We start from the raw sequence: 14,420 nt of genomic DNA on the forward strand, positions 1-14,420 counted from the left end.
ACTCCAGGAAAAACACATGCATATATTATAATTATCTACCATGATCTTGTATTGCTCTATTGCGTTGTATATGTGAAGCAGTTGTCGCCTGGGTTGCCGGGATGTATTCCTGAATTTGGTATTCTCCGTTCACTTGGAGTGAGATTATTAAGAAAAACTTTAATAATGTTTGATGGCAACAATAACACAAGGGCTTTTCCAGGTCAGTGTAGAGAAGGCCATGGAGTGTGCACACTTTCATGCCAGTTCAAACCAAAACAATCATCATAGTCTCCCTCTCTTTCATATCAGTTGCCCTCCTACCATCTTCACTAAACATTGTCAAGATCTGAAAAAGGCACCTATGGATCTTATTCAACCAATTGAAGACAGCATTTACAGAGTATAATGTTCTTCAAACCTTTGACGGAAGCTTGTATTCGAGCATCTCCCTTGTATGTAACCGAATAGAAGGCCCCATTGATGAGCAAATATGCGCACTTTTCCAGTACACACCTTTCGCACCCGGTGGCTTGTTGGCTTCTACCGATTTCTGTTGGATAAAGGCAGCAATCGGTAAGAATTATGAAGGATTTCAGAAACCAAGGAAGTTTAGGAAATAAGGGGAAGATCGTACTATTGCAGCCAGCAAATTAATAAGAAGATCTTCCTCAGAAAAGTCAGCCTTTCCAAAAGGTAAATGAACAATTCCAGTTTTGTCCGCTCTGTATTCAACTTTTCCCTGCTTGAATTCCGCTATAGCCTGAAACACATAATAGAACAAACATTCACAATGCTGCTTTTTTCACAAGCAAAAGAAGAAAAATGCTAATCCACTCGGTTGTTTCTCCTTTTGTTCCCTTAAATTTGGTCATCATTATACTGTTCTTATCACATCATTCTCAGAAACGCAATTCATAATTGCTAGTTAAAGCCGGATGATTCCAATTTCCCTTTCACTCCATTATTCTCACTTTTGCAGAGACTTATCTTTATGCATGTAGTCGTACATGAACGAGGAAAATCTAAAGAAAATTGCCGAGTTCCAGTTAAAGGTCCAGAATCAAGAAAGAGTAATAAGCACAATCGCAAAAAGAAATGGAAAAGAACAGTGCATTTGGATATCTTACTCAAGTCTATATTCTACCTGAGTCAGTTGCACGTTTCATAATTACAAGCAGTCATGTAGTTTTATGCCAACCATACTGTTTTGAATTATAAGGACAATACTCTCCCATGCTTGGGGAACCACGCAGAGGGAGTTTTTGCACTTAATTATTCAGAAATAAAGCAAACGGAGAATCTTGGCACCATCAAGCACAAAAGTACAGAAATCATCCTCGCAAGCCCAAGTAATCATAGTACTTGATTGACAACCATCATGGCGATGCAAAGTAACTAGATGGCAAAGGCAATGTAGTCTACTCTTGTAACCAACAGAAAGGCCACAAACACCCTCCAGGAAATAGCAACCAAATGAGGATCCACTTGTAATTTTCTGAAAGAAAAGGCAAACAAAGATATTTAAATCATACCTGAGGTATATTAGGTGTGACAGTACCAGCCTTTGGATTTGGCATCAGCCCTCGGGGTCCCAGAATCTTTCCTAGGCTTGCAACCTGGTACAATCAGCAAGTCTATGTAAATGAAATCTACTTACTTATTATGTTATCTAGTCAAAATAAGAACTCCACGTCAAAGGCAGATAAATTACACAGAAACAGGTACATACACAAAATCAGATTCAATCATCATTATGAATTAGTCACATCTGGTTAGTGACACTTCACCATGAAAATGCCCATAATCATTTTACTTTTAAGCACCTTCACGTGAAGAACTAATAAACTTGGTAAGTAGACCAGACAAGCTTGTGTGATATAATGGTAATGCGCTACGTGCATGAAAGGAGGGGAAAACCGCAGAACCTCCATTTAAATCTCAAATAGGCAATCAAAATCCCTTTAGTGATATATCTCCAGATTCTTTTTATATATCTCCAAATTTTTTATAGCTCCATCTAGTTTATAAATCCTTTTTTAGAGTACTCGAATTACATAACAGAAGCAGTACTATCAAAATGTATCCAAAAAGGATAGCACACATCTCATCATTCCCATCCTCACTCCATCCAGATAATTAGAAGGCTATTGATTGATTATCAATTAAATGGGATGGATATATTCCTTTTCTTAACCAATATTTTTTCTGAGCAGAAACTTTTCGACGCACTTACTTTGAAATTCGAATGTTAATGTATCTTTTTGTCTGATGGATATATCAAATGCATACAGCAATTAATATAATTAACTAGAAAAAGATATCAAAGATTCACCTTGGGCATCATATCTGGTGAAGCGATTAATTTATCAAATTCCATAAATCCTCCTTTTATTTGTTCTATCAAGTCCTCTCCACCAACCAAATCAGCTCCAGCATTCTTCGCTTCATCAAACTTCTCACCTGTAGATATTAAGCTTAATTTAGAATATTCCAGGTAACAAAAAAGAAATAAGAAGAACAGTACTTTTCATGCACACGCTGAAAGGAAAAATATTTCGCTTATTAATACAAATCCTCACAAAAAATATCAAATAGAGTTTGCAACCAATAAAGATGTAGAGGAAGCAACCATTTTATAAGTAAAAAATTTATTGATGTCAATAGGCACAGCGCAAGTGCACGGGATGTAGAAGAGAGACCCCTAGCTAGGAAGAAAAAATAGATACAAGGGAATCATGATTTTTTTTTTTTTGACAAGTAATCAAGAAGTTTTATTCATAATAATAGGCAAAGCCCAAGTACACAGAAAGTATACATGAGAAATATCTATCTATAATGTACAATTGAAAGAAGAAAGTCATGGACATTGAGTCCATTACAAATAATAGACCCACCCAAGCAAACAACGTTTTAAAGGAAAAAAAATTTTCAGCTCCTCCATTGTTCTCTCTTGGTTTTCAAAGCTTCTATCATTTCGCTCCCACCAAATACACCAACACATATATATAGGGACCATTTTCCATATTGCTGCAACTTGTGTATTTCCTCGAAGGCCACTCCAGCATGCTAGAAAGTCCAACAATCTGCTGGGCATAACCCATGATAAACCAAGTCCTGTAAAAAAATCATCCCACAGGGTCCTAGCCACCTTGCAATGCAGAAACAAATGATCAACAGATTCACCATATTTCTTACACATATAACACCAGTCTAATACCATTAATCGACATCTCCTGAGATTATTCGTGGTGAGAATTTTGTCCAAAGCTGCTGTCCAAACAAAAAAAGCTACTTTTGAATGAGCTTTGGTCTGCCAGATGCTCTTCCATGGGAATGAGAGCTTGCCCGGGTTCGATAAAACTCTGTGAAATGATCAGACCGTAAATTTACCTTTTTTGGAAGGGCTCCAAAACATCCTATCCATCATACCCTCGGTCATACGTACTGAATACAAAACTGCATAGAAGTCTGAAATAATCTCCAACTCCCAATCTTGGGCTGCCCTAGTGAAGTCCAAATTTCATTGAGGGGAGCAATTAGAAAAATCCAAAAGGTCCGCTATCGCTGCATCATTTACTCGTGCTAACTCAAAAATAGCAAGGAAGGTGTCTTTGAGACAATGTTCACCGCACCATTTATCATGCCAAAATCTGACACGAGAGCCATTGCCCATAACAATATGTGTCTATTTCCTAAAAGTCTCCCAACCCTTCCTAATGTTTTTCCACAACCCTACCCCATGTGAACCACGTACCTCATTCAAGCACCAACCACCCCATGCTTCCCCAACCTGTGCATCAATGACAGACTTCCACAAAACCCCCCGTTCTTGTTGGTACCACCACAGCCATTTACCCAATAAAGCTTGGTTGAATTTCGTCAAATTATGAATACCCAAACCACCCCCAGAAACTGGAATGCATACCGTGTTCCAATTGACCAGATGGAACTCGAACTCGTCCTCCAAACCACTCCACAAGAAATCACGTTGTAACTTCTCAATACGGTTGGCAATCTTTGCTGGGAGTGGGAACAACAACAAAAAATAGGTGGGTAGGTTAGAGAGAGTACTTTTAATCAATGTAAGCCGATCACCTTTCGATAAATACAACTTCTTCCAAGATGCCAACCTACGCTCCACCTTTTCAACCACAGGATTCCAAATCTGCTTTGATTTGAAGAAGGCACCCAATGGTAATCCAAGATACTGAAGAGGTAGAGAAGATATCTTACATCCCAAGAGAGAGGCTAGAGTTGCCACATCAAGAACATTACCCACTGGCACCATCTCAGACTTTGAAAAATTAACTTTCAAACCCGAAACGACTTCGAAACAAAGAAGTAGAGCCCTCAAAGATTGGATATGCCCTAGATTTGCTCCACAGAATATAAGAGTGTCATTAGCAAACAGCAAATGAGAAATATTAAGAGAACCATTCCCCACCGAGAAACCGTGGAGAGAGCCGCATTCCACAAGACCTACAATCATCTTACTGAAGGTTTCCATGACAAATAGGAAGAGTAATGGCGATAGCGGATCTCCCTGTCTCAACCCACGAGAGGAGTCAAAGAAGCCCGCTGGAGAACCGTTCACCAAGATAAAGAATTGAACTGTTGAGATACAAAACTCTATCCATTTCATCCATCTCTCTCCAAAACCACATCTTTCAAGTAAATAGAGCAGAAATTTCCAATTGACGTGATCATAGGCTTTTTCCATGTCTAATTTGCAGATTAACCCAAGTTCCCGAAATTTGAGACGTCCATCCAACACCTCATTTGCAATTAGAACCGAGTCTAGGATTTGTCTACCTTTAACAAATGCGTTTTGTGGCTTCAAGATTAACTTCTCCATCACCGTACTCAATCGGTTTGCTAGCACTTTGGAGAGAATCTTATAGACCTCAGTCACAAGGCTAATAGGATGATAATCACAAGCATCCACTGACCCCACCTTTTTTCGTATGAGTGCTAAGAAGGTGACATTAAGGCTTCTTTCGAAACTAGCATAATAATGGAACTCTTGAAAAACTCGCATAAGATCACCCTTAATCACTTCCCAACAGGTTTGGAAGAAACCAATGGTAAAACCATCAGGGCCAGGGACCCTATCACTAGCCATGCCACGGACAACTTTGCATACTTCTTCAACTTCAAAGGCCCTCTCCAACCACCCTGCACCCTGTTGATCTAAAGCTGAGAAAGTCAACCCATCTGCTAATGGTCTCCAAGATTGTTGTTCGGGTAGGAGATGTTCATAATATTGTCCCATGTGCTCCTCAATACTTGGCTAATCCGAAAAAACTACACCATCAACCATTAAAGTATCTATAGCGTTGATCCTCCGACGCAAATTGGCCACCCTGTGAAAGAATTTTGTGCATCTATCTCCCTCCTTAAGCCATAAAGCCCTAGATTTCTGTCTCCAAGAGGTCTCTTCCTTTAGTAATACTCGTTCAAGATCTGTAACTAACTGTCTCTTGCGAACTTTTTCAGCTTCATTCAGAATTCTTGCCTCCTCCTCCCCCTCCAAACCCTGTAACTCCTCCATAAGGGAACGTCGCTGTAATATAATATTGCCAAACACTTCTTCATTCCATAACTTCAAGTCATATTTCAGCGCTTTTAGTTTCCTTGCCAGAATGTAGCTTGGAGATCCTTGGAACTCTATGAAGACCACCATTGCCTGACCCTGTCTACAAAACCGTCAGATTTAAGCCACATATTTTCAAATTTGAAATACCTTCTGCCTCATTGGATGCCTCCACAATCTAAAAGGATAAGGACGTGGTCGAAACAAACTCTAGGTAATCGTCTTTGAATAACTTCTTGAAAGTGTGATTCCCATTCTGAAATTAACAAAAATCTATCAATTCTCGACCAATAAGGGATATCTCGAGTGTTGGACCAAGTATATAAGCCTCCCCTTAGTGGAATATCCATGAGCTCCTGTTCTGAAATGAAACCAGAGAATTCCCTCATAGCGGGAGTGATGTGGGATGTACCTGACCGTTCACTCAGAAAGCGAAATACATTGAAGTCTCTCCCTATACAACTTGGTAATTCCCACTAACTAAGGATTCCGGCCAATTCTTCCCACAATAAGCTTCTTTCTGAGTCAATATTCGGACCATATACACCTGCAAATGCCCAACGGAACCCATCTTCTACATTTACAAAGGAGCATGCCACAGTGAATTCACCCATACATTCCTCTACTCTTTCCGCCACTCTTTTATCGAACATGATAAGAACACCACCCAATGCACCTTTGGAAGGTAGATACGACCATCCAACATGATGCCCTCTCCACAAACTACAAATTATTTGCCTTGTAATTAGTTCAAGTTTGGTCTCTTGCAAGCAAATGATATCACCCTGCCATTGTTGAAGTAAGTTTCTGATTTGGAGTTGTTTGGCCTGCTCATTCAACCCCCTTAAGTTCCAAGATAGAATTTTTGGTTTCATAACAAAACTATCATTGCCCTTCCCTTCCCATCCCACGCCCCCCGACAAGAACTACGCTCCCTTCCTTCATTGTTCATATTCCACATAAGCCTCTTGAGTTCTCTCTCTCTTTTTTTGTCCAAAGCCTGCAAGGGACCAGCTTTAGTTTATGTATTTGCAGCTTCAACAGCTGTGGGTAATGCCAAAAATTCATCTTCAAAACCCACACATGTAATCCCAACAAGATGTTTGATTTCCACAGCTTTTTGGATTACCCAATCTGAGACCCTAGGATGAAAAGATTTCAATGGAGTGGGTTCTATCCCCTCAACAGGGCATCTGCCCCTCACTGCATTCTCCCTTCCTTCGATCATCATCTCCCCTCTATTTGAAGAGTCACAAACTACCAAAATACCTTCCATTGCACTGTCCTTTGAATTACCCAGCCTTCCCACATTGTGATGGTCCTCCAAACTGAGTTTCATGGCAGCTAAAGAAAGTTCCAGCGCCAAACACAATATTTGGACAGTCGAGGACACCAAGGGTGGCCTAGAAATTACCACCGGCAAATTCTGTGACGTTTCACACCCACCCAACAGCTCACCCATCCTCTCCTCTGTAGCCTCTTGTAGGATAGTATTTTCCACAGACGCTGGCGATGACGTTATCGCCGTCATGATGACAGGAGGCAATCCAAAGGGGTCCATCACACCCTTCTGTGCCACCCCACAAGTTAGCGATCCTCCCGATGACATACCAGTTCTCTCCTCTGTAGCTTCTTGCGGGAAAGTCGTTTCCACAGATGCCGGCGACATCGTTATTACCGTCGTGATGGGTGGAGTCAACCCAGAGGGGTCCATCGCACCTTTCTGTGCCACCCCACAAGTCGAAGAACCTTCCGATAACATCCCCATCAGATGTGCACGCTCCTCTGTACACAAGTATGCTTCCGGCACTAGGCTTCCGCTTGAGATATCACCGGAAGCAGTCCCTGAGGAGGACGTCGCAGAGCTGTCGATGGTTGTCAATGGCAGTTGTCGTTGTTGGGCCAGCAGCCCACACGGCCCAATGGCTTTCGGGCCCTTCATAGGTGAAGGCCTAGCCCTCTTGAGGCGCCACCTCATCTTGGGTTGGGCCTGGCATGACAGGCCCAAGCCCAGGCCCATCTTGGCTTTCAGCCTTAATCTAGCTCCCTGATGACCCAATCCCATTCCTAGGCCCAGGTCTACATTTCCTACAAGAGCTTCAATAGCCTTCTTCAGATTACTAAGTTCACCCTTCACGCCTTCAAGTTCCAATTTTAAATCAAAAAGGCTCATTTGTTCCTCCCTTTCAACTGCGCAGGGACTTGACAAAACAGCTCCAACTAATTCAGGTAAGGAAGTACTATTAGCCCAAGAGCACTCCCCTGCACCCCCTTTCTCTTTGTCCTTTTCTCCAATTTGAGAAATCATCTTCTGACATGTACTGCCATGCACCACCACCCTACTGCCTAATCTACCACCACCAATAGCCTCAGCAGTCAGCATAGGACCTGGCTTGCCCACCCACCTCTTTCCCCTTCCCTCCATCCTGACCCTTAGAGGAGCAAGACAGCATAATAAGCTTCATATCCATGGACAGATTTTTCCACCCCTGTCCTTCCATCCCTACCGGAAACACCAGCATTCCTCGACGTCCATGACCATCATAGTCAGTTACTTCCAGGTAAAGCCCAGAAGAATTAACACGCCGATGAGCAACTAATGCCATGGACCCAGCTCAAAAAGTCTTGTAGAATTCCTTCTTCCCTCTGCAAAATAGCACTCCTCCATTGTATTTGCCAGCCAGCAAGAGCAAGAAGTGGTGAAAGACATCACCTTAGAAAACTTCCTACCTCTTTCAGTAATACGAAAACAATTTCCCTCCTCGAGAGATAAGATGAACATCTTATTTTCTATGAATAAGTGTTTTACAGCACCCATCTTAACTCAAAAACTATAACAACCCCACAGAAAAACTAATGGGAAGATGATTCCAGAGAAGAATTACCAGAAAACTCACTCACGTTAGAAAACTGTACGGAGAGAAAAAAAAAAAAAAAAGAGAGTTTAAGGGAAGCACCACATCAATCGGTGAAATCATGACAATTAAGCCCATTAAAATCTAAAGCTATTGCCCAGAGAAATAACGTGTTGAAAAAGAAGCTTTTGAGTTCCTCCAACAAACGTTCCTTATCTTGAAGTTCTAATCATTTCCATCCCTCCAAACACCACGGAAGGCATCTGGAGGAACTAAGTCTAAATTCTGGGAAAAATTGCTGATTACAACATACAAAGAAGATCCACAAATTCAAATTGTGGAGGCACATGATATGCAAAGTGATGTTTTAACAAAACCTTCAGAGGCTCAGACCAAGAATACGATCACATAGATAGCCACTGGAGACTAAAACATACAACCAAAGTAACCCAGACTTCTATGAAGAAAGCAGCAATTATGTACTCTCAGACAAGGGTAGATGCATAAATAGGTAGATGTTGTCAGAGCAATTAGACAATGGAAAATGAAACTCAGAATCTCAAGGATGATCCGGCCTACCTATTTACAGCCCCTAACACAGAAATCTCTTGCATGGTAATCCTACAATATTAGTTCACTGATTAAAATGTTAGCAACCAAATACTCATTATATTCATAAAGTGTTGTACATCATTTCTTTTTGCACCTACTCCCTTAAAATAGAAAACCTTGTCTTTATTGATAAAAAAAAAACATTGTGCTTATGATAGATTACAATGACAAAATATAAGATCAAAGTGTAAAAGAAATGGGTATAAAGACTGAAAATTGAGAAGAGCAACTACCTTGAGTAAGAACAGCCACTTTAACAGTCTGTCCAGTTCCCTTGGGCAGATTTACCTAATAACAAATTTGACAAGACAAAAGATGAGGAAAATAAAGAGGCAACCATTTGACAAGACAAATTTAACAGTCTGTTGGTTAGATGAATAAATACTTGTTTTACTTATAAAAAAAAAAAAAAAGATACTTTCCCATAATCAACTAGAGACCAGAAAACTTACAGTTGCCCTCAGCTGTTGGTCGTTATATTTAGGATCAATGTTTAGACGGAAATGGGCTTCAACGGTTTCCACAAACTTTGTACTGGCCATTTCTTTTACCAAAGATATTGCTGAATTCAGGTCATATTCTTTTTTGTTTTCCCTTAATTTTTGAATTTCCAAGAATCTCTTAGACCTCCTCTGACATTATAAAAAGAAAAAAAAAAACAAGTTTGAGTTCTTGAAAGATCTCAGGAGAAGCAATCACACTAAACTACTAATATAATCGACTAACAGCTTTCTTAAAATGCAAATTTTTTACTGAAAAGGAGAAAACTGGAGCTTAAGACCAAAGCTGGATCTTATGAATCAAATAATGTATATCTAGGTACAAAAAAAACATGAAATATAACAACCTAAATGAGCAACGCACTGAAAGGAAATGGGCAAAATCTCTGAATAAAAAAAAACCAAGTAAATCTCATTTGTGAAATCACTCAATAAAGACAACTTGTTTGATAAGCTCAATACAAACTTAACTTACAGGAACTCCTCATAGCCAGAGCTTCTAGTGTTTAAAATTTTCATTGTTTTGGATTGGCATTTCTTATGCAAGAAATCTGGTGAGTGGATCATCTATTATTACATTGTAAAGTGACCAGGTTGTGGAATGGCTTGGGTGATGGCTAGGAGGGTGGTGGACCTTTTTTCTTGTTGGAGAGGTTTATGTGCAAATAGCCACTGTTTGGAATATGATACCTTTATGCCTTATATGTTGTATTTGGGGTGAGAGAAATGTTCGATGCTTTGAAGATAAGGAACGCTTGGTGGATGAACTTAGATGTTTTTTCTTTAATTCCTTATTTCAGTGGGCTTCAGCTATTGTATTTAAGGGAGCTAGTGTCCATATTTTCTTGTTTCTTTTACTAGTTCCTGACATGTAATAGGTTCAGTATTTGTATATTTCCTGTGTACTTGGCTTTGCATTGTTACTTGTCTCAATAAAAAAATTTATTCATAAAAAAAAAAAAAAAAAATCATTATTGACTTGTAGTCCAAATTAGGTAATAAAAAAAGAACACATAAATCATGGGCATGTTTAGTCACAGATGGAAATCAAACAGCTTCATTATCAGTGCTTCATAGTAACATTCCCTCGCCATAAAATGGGGCCCTTAAAGAAAACTGGAACTGCTAAGACAACTGATAGTATACAAAATTTCAAGTTACTTCACTTTACCGTATGGATATTCATATTAATAAGGGCCATACCAGTTTTCCACTGGGCGTTCATACACACCATAAGCACTCCGTTTGGGAGTTTTTCTTTTATTGGCACCGGGTGTCCGAGAACAAAGTCCCGACTAATTCTAGGGGTGCACAGGCCCTCGGCAAGGAGTTTCCCGCAAGTGCACCTTGGGTAATTCAAGGGGAAGTTTCCCCAATCCGATGGTCCCTAGAAATTGTTTGCACCTAAGAGGATTCGAACCTTAGACCTGGAGGAAGCCTACCACCAAGACCAAGGTCATTACCACTTGAGCCAACCCCTAGGGGTTTTTTGTTTGGGAGCTTAAAAGAGTGAAATAGAATGTAACAGAAATAAAGGAGAGAAAATAAATAGAATGGAATGGAATGACTATAATGAAAGTAATGGAATGGAATCCTTTTTGTTTGGATGTTTTAAAGGGAATGGAAAGTTGGGCGGGAGAGGAACGACCAAAACATTGAAGATACGGAGCACTCCATGGATGATCTCAAAAGTTTCTTCTTCAGTACTTTATTTTTATGGGCAATTGCTATGGACTTCAATGGGTTTAGTTTCCATGATTCCATGTATCTATTTCAAGCTCTTGACTAGGTGTTTTTTCTAGCATACGTCTTGTGTACTTGGGCTACGCCTATTTCTTCATTAGTATCTCAATAATATTTTTTACCAATTAAAAAAACAAATGGAAAGTGAATAACCTTATTTAGAAGTATATAATAAAAAAATGAATGCAAGTGAATAACTTGTAATAACATTACTATAATGCCTTTTTTCGTAATTTTCCTATTTTAATTTAGAAAATGTACTTTATTGAGACAAGCTTTCAAATATCATTTTCATTTAATAATTACAGAGATGAACTTTCAAATGTAATTTCACTTAACAATTATATCATAAAAGTTACTAGATCTATTTCGATTATCTTTTTCACTCTACACCGTCTAAACGAAGCATTTATGAAAGTGGAGGGAGGCTAAAGAGAGAGAATGAGAAGAAAATGAAGGGGAATCTACGGGTGAAAATGACAGAGAAAAGTTGTTTAGTATTTTAACAAAATATAGGGGGTATTATAGAGAATTTGGTCTTTATTAACTCTCGTTCCATTCTCTCGTATTCCTCCCAATTTTGGAGCGAAAAATGAGATTACAAGGGAAATGGAGGGAACGGCCGAATGAATGAGAGTTCCCTTCCAACCATTTCATTCCTCTTAATTAAACTTCCAAAGAAGGGAATGCTCATTTCATTCCCTTCTAATTAAACTCCCAAACAACAGAAAGAATAGAATAACTTTTTTAAAAAATATATATTTTTTCCATTACATTCCCTCCTCCCAAACAGGCTGTCAACTAATCATGGATTTTAGAAACCAAAGCAGCTAGCAAACGAAATTAGCAAAAAATGCAATGCTTCTTTCCAGAAGAAACACAGAGCATTTCTTGAACAAGAGTTCCCTTCCACCCATTTCATTCCCTCTTAATTAAACTTCCAAAGGAGGGAATGCTGATTTCATTCCCTTCTAATTAAACTCCCAAACAATAGAAAGAATAGAATAAATTTAAAAAAAAAAATTATTTGTTCCATTACGTTCCCTGTTCCCAAACAGGCTGTCAACTAATCATGGATTTAAGAAACCAAAGCGGCTAACAAACGAAATTAGCAAAAAATAAAATGCTTCTTTCCAGAAGAAACAGAGAGCATTTCTGAACGAGAGTTCCCTTCCACCCATTCCATTCCCTCTTAATTAAACTTCCAAATGAGGGAATGCTGATTTCATTCCCTTCTAATTAAACTCCCAAACAATAGAAAGAATAGAATAATTTTAAAAAAAAATATTTTTTCCATTACGTTCCCTCCACCCAAACAGGTTGTCAACTAATCATGGATTTTAGAAACCAAAGCAGCTAACAAACGAAATTAGCAAAAAATATAATGCTTCTTTCCAGAAGAAACGGAGAGCGTTTCTTGAACTTCAATTCTGAAATGATAACTCAGAGGCCAAAACGATCAACACATTAACACGCATAGTTCATGTAATCGGAACAACAACAGCAGGGAGAATAGAAACAACAATGCCCAAATAAAAAGAGAATAGTACCTATCAAAAAGAATAAAGAGAGTAGTAACAACTGGAAATCATGAGCGGTACTCTTTCTCTAAAAACGTAAAGAAAAAAATAAATAAAAAATATAAGGCATACTCTGTTTGTATAAATTGGCAACAATTTCCGAAATCGAAACCTCAGAGCAGTAACATAAACCTAAACAAGCAAAACCCACCGATCACCAAAAAACATACAAGACCAAAACAAAATCACAAAAAGCTCAAAACTTTTTTTCCACATACCCTGTCTCTCTTCAAAAGCAATGCTGCCTTCCCTTTTTTTGGTTTTGGCACGGAAACAGTACCAGACTCAGCAGCCCCTTCCACTCCTTCTTTCTCTTCCACAGCCTCAGCCACCTCTGCCTCGGCAGCCAAAGCAGCAACAACAACACGAGTATGGTAGGACCCACCAGACTGGTCTCGTCTGTGAAAATTCACATTGGCCCACCTGTTTGGCCTTCTCTCTCTAGGCTTCAAGACCAAAGGGTAGAGGGAGAAGGTGGTGGAGAGTGGTTTGGGCTTGAAGGACAGAAGGGAAGGGATGAGGTCTTGGTGGTGCACGGATGAGGCGGCGTATGTTAGCATCAGAGATGAGGGTGCGGTACAGGTAGCCATTTGAGAGCTGCGTTTCTGAGTGAGAGTAGCCGACGTGAGAAGCGTTTGTTATCTTATTACAATATCAGGGTATACATGTATATGGAGATAAGAGGGATCACTTTGTGTGTCGTAGAGCTTCTCCGGATCGTAGACCATTACTAAAGTATGCTATTTCAATTTTACAAAAATAATAATCATAATAATAAATTAATAATACCAACAAATTCAGATAAAATTTCTAAACCCAAGAATAATTATTAGTAATTTTTTTAATCATTGTCTTTTTAAATTTATCAATAATATTTTATTATAAATACCTAATATTAATTTTTTTTAATAAAATAGTAAAAAAAAAGTTTATTTTATAAATGATTTTATCAACAAATATTATATTTTGAAAGAGGATCTGCACTGAAAACATAGACCATTTAAAAGATAAAAAGTTTCTTTGTATTAGAGATGCACATACCTATCATTATTCAATTACATTCGTCTTTATGAGTGATATATTGCAAGTGCCTTGATCCGAGTTGTATGTTTAAAACTCTTATCCCTACTCTCAGCTACACTATTATCAACTCCTGATTTCTCATGAAGAATATCAAATCTTGATGGTGGCAATCAGTCTAATAAATGGTGTGGTTATTACTAATGTAATAAAAATCGCATAATTTCATGTAGCACATTTGAGTACTATATAAGTCACTCGACAGTGTGATGTGTCATCGGTAGAGAGCGAGATGCACACCGGAGTGTGAGTCTCACGCGCAGCTCGAACGGTTTGTGACGCTCATGAGCTGGTCTGTTTGCAACACCACTATAATGTGATATAATATTATGTGACCCTGTGACGGGTTCTTGAGTTGAAAATTGGATTTCATCTTCCCCAATCTAAACAAAAAAACAAAACAAAAAATGCTGGAAAATAAATTTTGGCTGGACAGGGAGGGAGGTCCGGCATGGGGGGTGTCATGAAGGAGGGA

General features: G+C 39.0%; 1 protein-coding gene across 2 annotated transcripts; it reads right to left on the bottom strand.

The window, feature by feature from the left end:
• Positions 1-141: 141 nt before the first annotated feature.
• On the bottom strand, positions 142-13,523 carry LOC121241172 (50S ribosomal protein L1, chloroplastic). 2 transcript variants are annotated; one of them, XM_041138824.1, is made up of 8 exons: positions 13,084-13,522; positions 12,938-12,997; positions 9,495-9,674; positions 9,276-9,330; positions 2,315-2,442; positions 1,515-1,598; positions 617-742; positions 142-532 (listed from the first exon to the last, which is right to left on the bottom strand). In XM_041138824.1, exons 1-8 carry the CDS (start codon positions 13,453-13,455, stop codon positions 395-397), a joined length of 1,143 nt encoding a protein of 380 aa, XP_040994758.1. In that variant the 5' UTR covers positions 13,456-13,522; the 3' UTR covers positions 142-394. The 2 variants fall into 2 exon arrangements, with proteins under 2 accessions (XP_040994758.1, XP_040994759.1); XM_041138825.1 differs by lacking the exon at positions 12,938-12,997 and having other exon boundaries at positions 13,084-13,523.
• Positions 13,524-14,420: the final 897 nt, after the last annotated feature.

This window comes from Juglans microcarpa x Juglans regia, chromosome 7S, assembly GCF_004785595.1.
Source record: "Juglans microcarpa x Juglans regia isolate MS1-56 chromosome 7S, Jm3101_v1.0, whole genome shotgun sequence".
Classification (NCBI taxonomy): domain Eukaryota; kingdom Viridiplantae; phylum Streptophyta; class Magnoliopsida; order Fagales; family Juglandaceae; genus Juglans; species Juglans microcarpa x Juglans regia.

What these genes read in the sequence shown, in the direction of transcription:
- LOC121241172 (XM_041138824.1), bottom strand. Translation starts at nt 13,455, where the DNA reads ATGGCTACCTGTACCGCACCCTCATCTCTGATGCTAACATACGCCGCC. An exon ending in TGCCAATTTATACAAACAGA is followed by an intron (nt 9,675 to 12,937) that starts GTATGCCTTATA and finishes TTATAATGTCAG; the next exon opens with AGGAGGTCTAAGAGATTCTT. An exon ending in CACCAGATATGATGCCCAAG is followed by an intron (nt 1,599 to 2,314) that starts GTGAATCTTTGA and finishes TGATTGTACCAG; the next exon opens with GTTGCAAGCCTAGGAAAGAT.